At 34.7% G+C, this 10,210-nt stretch overlaps 1 protein-coding gene and 1 pseudogene across 3 annotated transcripts; one reads left to right on the plus strand and one right to left on the minus strand.

Moving 5' to 3' along the window:
• The first annotated feature begins 4,957 nt into the window (after positions 1–4,957).
• Positions 4,958–7,447, plus strand: LOC120125333 (annotated as a pseudogene).
• A 2,024-nt stretch (positions 7,448–9,471) lies between these two features.
• Positions 9,472–10,210, minus strand: LOC120125198. Of its 3 annotated transcripts, none has more exons than XM_039143680.1 (2): positions 9,935–10,207; positions 9,472–9,623 (listed from the first exon to the last, which is right to left on the minus strand). In XM_039143680.1, exons 1-2 carry the CDS (start codon positions 10,161–10,163, stop codon positions 9,478–9,480), a joined length of 375 nt encoding a protein of 124 aa, XP_038999611.1. In that variant the 5' UTR covers positions 10,164–10,207; the 3' UTR covers positions 9,472–9,477. The 3 variants fall into 3 exon arrangements, with proteins under 3 accessions (XP_038999611.1, XP_038999612.1, XP_038999613.1); XM_039143681.1 differs by having other exon boundaries at positions 9,550–9,691; positions 9,935–10,210; XM_039143682.1 differs by having other exon boundaries at positions 9,585–9,676; positions 9,935–10,210.

Consider the following 10,210-nt stretch of genomic DNA (forward strand, 5'->3'; position numbering starts at 1 on the left):
TATGATAATATTAATGAATACATATTAAATTATAAATTTGAGTTATTTCGATTTTTAAATCAGATTTAATTAGGATTTAAATTAGATCAATCTCAAATTCAAATTTTCTAATACTTGAACTGATACAAATGGATTTCCGGACTCAGGTCTATTACCGAAGATGAAAGTGGTTCTCGCAGTGTTATTACTGGTAAAGATATTTCAGCTATTGAACCTTTTCAAGTCACTAATCCTGATGGATAAAATGATGTTTTTTAATCAGAGCTTTTGATTAATTGTGAAGGGGGATGTTTATAATGAAGTCCTAAGGTTTTTAATCAAAGTGCTTTCGTTGCAAAGACACAAATCACATAGAGCTCCATGTGATAGACCATGCACGTGCACACAACTTAATTAGCTTCAATTAAAATTTAAAATAATAATTTTACGTCAATAAATTTCATCAAAACCCTATAGATTTAATATTTTATTGGACAAAACTTCATGAAAAATGTTAAAAAAATAAAGGTATTTGGAATACCTCAATTTGAATTTGGGTAAACTATACATCATCATCTCAGCCATCACCGTTGCCTGCCAACCAGGCTAGAACCATCGACCTATGGGTTAAAGCGCCACGTGCGCAACCACAATGGACTAGGGAGGCTGGCGTCCAATGGCTTGCATAATTTAATACTTAACTTTAAATAAAGGAGTGACTCGTAAATGAATTTACGTTTAGTAACTAAATAAGTATTCTTTTAGAAATTTTAGTTCATCAGATGTTATCACATAAAAAAAATTAACGATTGTTTGTAAAGTTAAAGTTTTAAGTTATTTTAAAGATTTTATTGATTTTATTTTGTCATACAAGATTAATTAAATTAACTTTTTGAACACGAGTTAAATTATTATTTTAATTATTTTATGAGTAATTGTAGGTATTTAAGTTTAAATTAAAATATAATTTTGGATAAAAATAAAAATATTATTAATGTAATAAACTGAAATGAATTTAAATAATTTAAGTGGCTTAATAAAGTATAAAATAATATAATTTTTATTATTAAAAAAAGTTCTTAGGTTCATGTAGACTCGAAACAATATTAGATGTTTGATACATGGTGTTATAAAAAAGGCATTTATATGAGCTTGAGTTAATATTAAGGCGGGCATTTATATGAGCTTGAGTTAATATTAAGGGGGCATTTATATGAGCTTGAGTTAATATTAAGGCGGGCATTTATATGAGCTTGATTACTATTAAGGCGGGCATTTATATGAGCTTGAGTTACTATTAAGGCGGGCATTTATATGGAGGTATTAAAACGGTAGTTTAGGCTTTCTAAATTGAAAAGTTCATTAAAAAAAAATATACGGCCAGGAGATTTAAGTATATATAGGGAGGGCAAAAAAATTCGAATTTAACGGGAAAATCGAATTAAATGGGGATGGGGGAAAATCGTTTATGTTAAACGGGGATGGGGACGGGAAAAATTATTTATGTTAAACGGGGACGGGTTTAGTAATCCCCGCCCCGATTACCCGATTACTAGGCCCGATAAATATTAAAAATAATTATTATATATAATATTAATAAATTTAATTTAAACTAAAAAAGATATAATATTTATATATTTAATTTAAATATATATACACGGCCCGATACCGGCTCGATACCCGTTTAAATAACCGTTCATGCTAAACGGGATACCCGTTTCCCCGCGGTTTTCCCCGATTACCCGATGGGGATCCCCGTTTAAATCCCCGCGGTTTTTTAAGTGGGGACGGGTACGGATTTTTTAAACGGGGACGGGGACGGGGGGACTAATACCCGGCCCGTTGCCATCCCTAAGTATCTCTAACCAGAACAAGTTAGAACTTTAGAGCACGAATTAAGTTACCTCAATGGTTAAAGATGGTTGTTATCCCTAGAGATCTTAGATTCGAGCACCAAAGACTGTAAATGTGTTTGAGCTTTTATTATCAAATAATTGAGAATATTTAGAATAAATACTATCTTGTAATGACACTAAATTATTAAAAAAAATGCTAAACCTTTAGAAAAACTCTAATAGTCGCTTAACCTTTCTTCGTAGTTGATTAATAGGCTGTCACCAATCATAGTGTTTATTGTCGTCATCGATATTTTGTTTTTCCCTTTATTTTCTTATAACACATCTTTAGTTTTTTTTAATTTTAAATTACTTTACTTTTATGACACATTTTATTATGCCTTTATAGCATTTTTCTCTGCTTTTGCCATATTTTTCTCTAAAGGTCACGTGTTCGATCCACATTTACCGTATCTAACTTTATTTGAATAGACGTATTATTATAATTTGACTCAGTAGTTAATTTTTAAATGTGACAAAATAACTACTACTATATTGTTGATAAGCTCAATTAGAAGAGCACAATATATTATCTATAGAGTTCAAGTTGAAGATATAAACTGAAATGTCCATTGAGAAAACAAGTGGGGATAACTTAGTTATTTTAAATGTAATAAAATAAGTATTATATCGTCCATAAGCTCATTTCGAAGAGCGTAAGATATTATTTATAGAGTTTAAATTGAAGATCTAAATTGAAATGTTCTTGAGGAAACAAGTGGGGATAGCTGTTGAGAGAGCGCCAGACTAAAGATCTAAATGTTACATGTTCAATCTGCGTTCGTCACATCTAATTTTAATTGAATTGGAGTATTATTATAATTTGATTCATTAGTTATTTTAAATGTAATAAAAATCATTATATGTCGATAAGCTTAGTTTGAAGAGCACAAATCTATGGGTTCAGACTGAAGATCTAAATGGAAACGCTCATAAGAAAACAAGCGGGGATAGCTCAGTTGGAGAGCGTTAGACTGAAGATCTGGAGGTCACGTGTTGGATCCATGTTCACTACATCTAATTGAATTGGAGTATTATTATGATTTGAGTCATTACTTATTTTAAATATAGTTACTATATTGTCGATAAACTTAGTCCGAAGAGCACAAGATCTATGGAGCATCTAATAGGTAAATGTCTAAATACATAATTCATCATTTTTTTAATTCTTCATAATTTTAAACTCTAAGCAAACGAATCCTGGACAGGTGCCCAGACTCAGTTACGAGCCTGATGAGCCCCATGTGTGTGCAGATGAATAGTTGATATGTTCATATATACCTTTCTTCGGATATGAGAAGTGAATCATTGGTTAACGATGGAAATAAGTTTGCTTTTGCTTGTCGCTTTTGCGTTATAGGGGAGGTGGCATGATTATAAGCTACTTAATTAAGCTTGGAGATCATGAAATAGTTTTGGCCTTTTGAACGAAAAGCCTACTTGAATATTCCAGGGATCATTACGATGATTATTATCACATAGGGTAACCTTTGAAAAAGGAAAAATATAATTCTCTTGGTCGGTTAGAAATGATTGGAAAAAATCACCTCCGCATCTATTGACTTGCCTTTGTCCTCTACCAGAAAACCCTGCGTCTCTTTGGCAATACAGGAATTGCTCCATTAGGATTCTCTTTCTCTACTCGCCCCGTTAGCTTCCAATGTCACAGTTTCGGGATTTTCTTATCGTTTCTGACATGTACCACTATCTTTCTCTGCTTGATTTTGTGGCACCTTTCTTTTCCAGTTTGAGTCCCATCTTCTGTTGGTTTCTCTTGAACCTTCATTGGGTTTCTTTAGTCCCAGCAGCCCTCTTCTTTTCGTTAGTCTCTGCGGTTACTGACACCCTAACATCCTTACCAACTTCCAATGTCACCGTTCCCAGGTTGTCTGATTGTTTCTCGTTATGCCCTTCGTTCATCCGGACATCCCCGCTAACGGTCCAATAACTAACCGTCTAGACAGACTGATAGACTCAAACTGGGAAATCGACAGGCTAACAAAATTATGTTAATAGTCGTGTGGCTCTCTCAAGACCTGTTCGAAAAAATATGATAAATGGAATTTTGAGCCATATTTTATGAATAAAGGTGGAAATTTGAATGGTAAATTTATTGATTCATATATTATTTTGTGAGAACTTTACAATTTATTTTCTATGATCAAACTAATTGAGTGATGAATAAGAAATTGATGCTCAAAATAAGATATTTGTGCAAAAAAAACTGATCGCATATTGGTATGATAACAAACGGGAGAAGTCTATACATACACTAACCCACTTAAAAGTTATCTTAATAAAATTCAATGATTATTTATAAATTTTTATCTTATAAAATTAATAAAGAAATTAATAATACATATCAACGTCCCTTTATAAAAACTTTCTTAAACGATTAGTAATTTGTACCCAACTAACTCTTCCTATATTTCTCCCAAATTTGCACAAAGAAAGGAGAGAAACAGGGAAGAAACATGTCTGGGATCAATTTTCCATAAAAAAGAATTTAGGTTTAATTTCAAACTTTCTTCAAGCTTATGCTTTTTCGAGACAAGAAAGAGAAAGGTCACACTTGTTGACATCTCATTTTCCTGATCTGGGTCATCTTCCTTTTTTACCTTCATCAACCATCAATTTGTAAGCTCCTCTTATGGATTTCCGAACCTTCTTGTAAGTTGTCATTTTCACAGTTAACACCCCTTTATTTGACAACTTAGTTTGCTCCTTACATTTCCATATTTATTTCCAGAATGGTTGTACAGTTTTGTCACTTTGCGTTTGCTTTTAGTTTTCTTTATCATTAGTGTGTTTGTACATCTGTCCTTAGGTGCTTACTTGCTCTTCAAATTCTTGTTGTTGTTTTCAGATTAGCTTTAGCTTGAGCAAAGCATTGACTTTTTATAATTTTAGCATTGTGTTTTGAATACTACATAGCAAATTTGATGCTGAGCAACTTGTATTTACAGGAATTATGGGTTTGTTCGAAGTTAGAACCTTTTTTTTAAATCTAATTTTGCCTTCAAAATCTGTATTGCTGCGGATCAACTGTTGGCCAGTTATATCCAGGATTTCAAGCATCTCAGATGCAATGGGAGAAACATGATGGTAAGTTCCTCTTTTCTAAAAGTAAATTATTTGTCTTGCCTTCTATACTTCCCCGGATATTCAAGGATCTCTTGGTTATCGGTCATATTCATAGCTGCCAAATTATTCGGACTGCCAATATAGACTTGTCGGTTGGCAAAACCGATAAGTTTGTGTTTGACAATAATGGAAATGTATACTTGGAAAGAGGAGATGGGGTTGCTTGGGCCACAAACACTACCGGAGAAAACGCTACATCCCTGGAATTGCTAGATTCGGGTAACTTGGTGCTTCATGGGGCTGATAGAATAATGATTTGGCAAAGTTTTAGCTACCCCAGTGATACACTTTTATCCGGCCAGGAGTTTGTGGTTGGAATGAGACTAAAAAGTTTTCCCGCAAATAATATGAGCGATTATCTTGAATTTCGATCTGGGGATTTGGTCTTGTACACAGGATTCCAGACTCCACAAACTTATGGTCTTTGTCGGGCGAAATGCAGGAAACCTATAAGAATTTCACCGGAAAGGAGTATTCTGCTGCAGTTTTAGTTTCCAACTCTCAGAATAAAAAGTTGATATGTCAGTTTAACTTCTCTCAGAATTCTGATATGAATGTCACATGGGCTGCCAGATTAGGAGATGGAGCAGTAATGTTCTATAATCTAAGCCAGAAAGGTAAAGCAATTGCTGAGGCAAAAAAGATACCACAAAACCCCTGCAACATTCCTGTTACTTGTTCCCCGATAATGGTGTGCTATTTTGACACATTGTGCCAATGTCCAAAACCTCTCACCACTCCAAAAGGCTGCAGCTCACCAATATTCTCTACTTGTGATTCGGCAGATCTACTACGTTGGTCGGAAGCTTGATTATTCTGTACTTAAGTTTGTCAAACCCAATATGAGCTCCAGTATAGATACTTGCAAGAAAGCTTGCTTGGGAAACTGCTCTTGCAGTGCACTTTTCTTTTAAAACAGTACCGGGAATTGCTATTTGTTTGACCGAGTTGGAAGTCTGAAGCATGCTGAGCAGCATTCTAGAGGTTTTGTTTCATTTGTTAAGGTCTCGAGGAATGAGAATGGCTGGAAAAGTCCTGCTAATGGTGGGCATTTATATTTGTTGTGATATAGCAACAGCAACGGTTCTAGTTATTGCTGGTCTTCTTTTGTGGGATTCTATTACTACCGTAAAAAGAAGAGATTTCCGGAATCTGCTGAAGAGAAGTTGGAGGATGACAATTTACTGGAGTGTTTCCGGGGATGCCTGTTCGTTATACTTATCGTGAACTTTGTAAGGCAACTAAAAACTTCTCTAAAAGGGTTGGCCAAGGCGGATTTGGTTCGTCTACCAAGGTGAGATGCCGGATGGTACCCAATTGGCTGTTAAAAAATTGGAGAGCATTGGACAAGGGAAAAAGGAGTTTAGGGTTGAAGTTAGAATCATTGGAAGCATCCATCATGTGCACCTTGTCACGCTCAAAGGCTTCTGCTCTGAGGGTGATCACCGTCTTCTGTTTACGAGTTCATGGGCAAAAAATCTCTAGATAAATGGATATTCAAGAATAATGAAGAAAGTGCATTTTGGATTGGAATACAAGATTCAATATTGCACTGGGTACTGCAAAGGGATTGGCTTATCTTCATGAGGAATGCGAATTCAAGATTGTGCATTGTGATATAAAACCTGAAACGTTCTTCTTGATGATAATTTCAATGCCAAAGTTTCAGATTTCGGCTTGGCTAAGCTTATTAGCCGTGAAGAAAGCCTGGTATATACAACACTGAGAGGTACAAGGGGATACCTTGCACCCGAATGGATTACCAACAACCCTATATCAGAGAAGAGTGACGTATACAGCTATGGTATGGTCTTGTTCGAGATAATCGGGGGTAGGAAGAGTTATGATCCGGAAGAAATTCCCGAGAAAGTCATTTACCTTCTTTTGCCTTGAAGATGTTGAAAGAAGGAAATCTGAAAGAAGTCCTTGATCCTATGCTAGATTCGATGAAACGATGAAAGCTTTGTTTCTGCTATAAAAGTTGCAGTATGGTGCATACAAGAAGATTTCCCTTTAAGACCACCGATGACTAAAGTAGTTCAAATGCTCCAAGTCTCTGTCATTTACCCAACCACCAATCTCTTCGGTCCAGGCATTTTAAATGGAGCAGTGACGAGGGTACAACATCAGGAACTACAGATTACAATAGTGATGCATGGTTGTCAGACATTAGACTATCAGGTCCAAGTGATTCAAGCCATTGTTATAGTTAGATACTTGAACATGTGTCGATGGAAGCATAAAATTGTGCAGTTTTGGTTCCGGTTCATCGATTCAGTTGCCTTAAAGGTTGTATGTCGGTCGTTATAAGCTTGGTTACATTACGTTTTCACTGTGGCCAGAAGTATACCGGATGAAGATGACATCCAACCAACCACTCGTGTAATAATTGTCCACTCTCGAACCCTATTAATTTCAAAACCTCTTATCTTTCCATGCAAGTTGCAAGACAGCAGCCCTTGTTCTTTTTTCCAGAGCAGCAGCACTTTTCTCTCAAGGAATCGTTTTGCTGGGATCCCAGTTACTTGCCCTCTAAGAAAAATCATGTAACAGATATCATGTGAGATAATCATCTCAGAAGAATCTGGACCGCTAATTTATCAAGCATGTGTCAGTTTATTGACTTTTTTGTTTTCTTTTTCTGCAATCTATTGTGTTTAGTCCTTCCCCTTTAGTTATGTAGTGTTACAGTGTCAAAATCCAGGTTGATTACGAAGGCTCAATATACATTAGCTCTTGAATTTGATAACTTTTTCTTAATTTATTATTTCAGTCTTTTTAAGATTTAGGATTAAAGTTTTGATTAGAAAAGATCAATAAAATTTCAAATTTTGATACGATTGAATTGAGTTATTTGATTTTTTTTATTCGAATCAAGTTGAATACGTTTGAATAAAGTGAATAACAAATTTCTATTATACAAATAAATCCCTCGGCAAAATTTGGAAAAAATCCTCAATAATTCAAGAAAATTTTACATTATTTTTTCCAAGAACTTTTAAAAAAATCTTTCAAAGATTTATAAAAAAAAGTTAAATGATAAATTTGACAACCTTAAACAAATAGAATACCAAAGCAAGTTTATCATACTAAAATATTTTAACGTATATTATTTTCACTCCATTCGAACATATTTAATTAATTCAAATTTCATTTTACACAACATTAAAGCCCAAATTGGGGAAAATAAACAAGGTAGAATTGTGGAGATGTATGTTTTTAATAGTTTAGAGTGATTGTAAAAAATATTATATTGTTTATAATTTTTTAATAATAATAGTGTAAATATATTCTTAGACGCATATGCTTAAACCCAAAAATGATATTTTAAATTGAATCTGATTTTTTTTAAGAAAAACAATATTTTGGTAGAGCACAAGGCTTTTAACCTTGTGGTCGTGGGATCAAGTCTCACTGAGAGCAATTCATACGGAGGTCTTCCACGGAAGCTGCTCTCAACCTGACGTTGGAGGCAGCCTACTACCCTACCTCCCCTTTACCCCATTACATATGGGAATAGAGTCGGCTAATTTTTATTTATGTTATACGGCTTTGCTTTCATCTCCGGATAGGTGATTCTAAGTTGTAACAATCAAAACTTGAACACGAAAGCTCACTCTTTGCTGTCAGGTGGCATTTTTTATTTTAACACGCGGTCCATTGTATTATTTTGTGAACATCATGCATCCACCTCAAATTTTCACTTCCATAACTCCAAATATCTATTAATCTGTGGAACAGATTGTCCAAAAAGGAATATTACAATCATTTGAGGCTTTAAAATACAAAATCACTGCAAAAACAGATTATTCATCTTTACTATCATAGAGAGAACCAAAACCCGTTTCATGAAACGCCCTCATTCATGACCTTGATAAATAACCCACCAAATGCATGATTTTATGTTAGGGTTTAGGGTTTATCAATAAAAGACGAAATTTAAAAGACGAAAATAGACCATCAATAAAAAAAAATATAAGAAAGTTTCTAACATATGAAAATTTAAAAACAGACAAGTGCACCCGAACGCTTTTCCCTCGATCCATCATTGGCACCAATACTAATCAATCCTAATCTACTCGGTGATGTAATAGAAGAGTATGGCGATGTATTATAAGTTTTAAGGATAAACTATATCAATGATCATTACCGATTGGTTAAATTTTTAAAAGATAAATTACATTACAATTGTTAACATTATCCATTTATAACTAAATAAACACTCTGTCGTAGTTCCTGTCAGCTTACTCTCTACTTCAAGTATCACTTTTATCTTCATTTTAGAAGGTAAAAGAATAATCTTGAAATTGATTCACTACAACATTACATGAAAATGTTTCCCTAGAATAACATAGAAAACAAAGTAGAAGTTGTTTTATCTATATATGAATTTTCTTCATGTGTAGCGAGTACTAATCTATCTCACATATGTATATACAGAATCAAATATATAACTAGATTATCTTCTAAATCGAGATCCTTTAGTAGGTTTACCGGGATTCCTTCCATCCCATGCAGAGTACCAGAAGAACAAAGACAACCAGAAAAGAACAGAAAAGAAGATCCGTGCACGATCCTTAAATCTATATAACTTTCCCACTAGCCCTGTTCCATGGAAAGATGGACCATAAGAACACCGCAACTGGCTGCCTTCAAAGCTGTTTCAATGGAATCTTGACTTCAAATGCAATAAGAAAACAACATACAGGAAAATTCAACTAGTTACTTGCAGAGGAAAGTATAAGGGTCTTTAACACACTCCTATTGCATTAACTTGCCAAAAGACAAATATGAGCGGAAAATATCCAAAGTCCAAAACTTTCCAGAATTATTCACAACAACAAATTAATCCCAGTCCAAACGCATGAATATAGTTACCAATTTTTTTCAAAAAGAAATGCGAAACTGGTGGAAACCTGGGGGGTCCGAGTCAGGCGGAGAAGGTGGACGGGGGGCGGCTGAGATACAACGTGGGCCGCGCGTTGTGGAATTGGGACGAAGGCGGAAGGGGAGTGAGTGACGGAGGGGATGGAATTTCGGGGGGAAGATCGAAGCTTGAAGTGAATCGGAATTCAAAGTTCTGGAAATGGAATAAGTGAAGAAATTATGGTGGCGTGAAGCAGAGAAAATGGTGAGCATTTCCATTCGTGGTTTCTATTTCACCAAATCACGCGTAAACCGATAAAAGTAGC

Source organism: Hibiscus syriacus, unplaced genomic scaffold (genome assembly GCF_006381635.1).
Source record: "Hibiscus syriacus cultivar Baekdansim isolate YM2019G1 unplaced genomic scaffold, ASM638163v2 tig00110430_pilon, whole genome shotgun sequence".
NCBI lineage: Eukaryota > Viridiplantae > Streptophyta > Magnoliopsida > Malvales > Malvaceae > Hibiscus > Hibiscus syriacus.

Coding starts and splice junctions, on each gene's coding strand:
- LOC120125198 (XM_039143680.1), bottom strand. CDS start 10,163: ATGGAAATGCTCACCATTTTCTCTGCTTCACGCCACCATAATTTCTTC. Junction 9,624..9,934: donor GCCTGACTCGGACCCCCCAG/GTTTCCACCAGT, acceptor TCCATGGAACAG/GGCTAGTGGGAAAGTTATAT.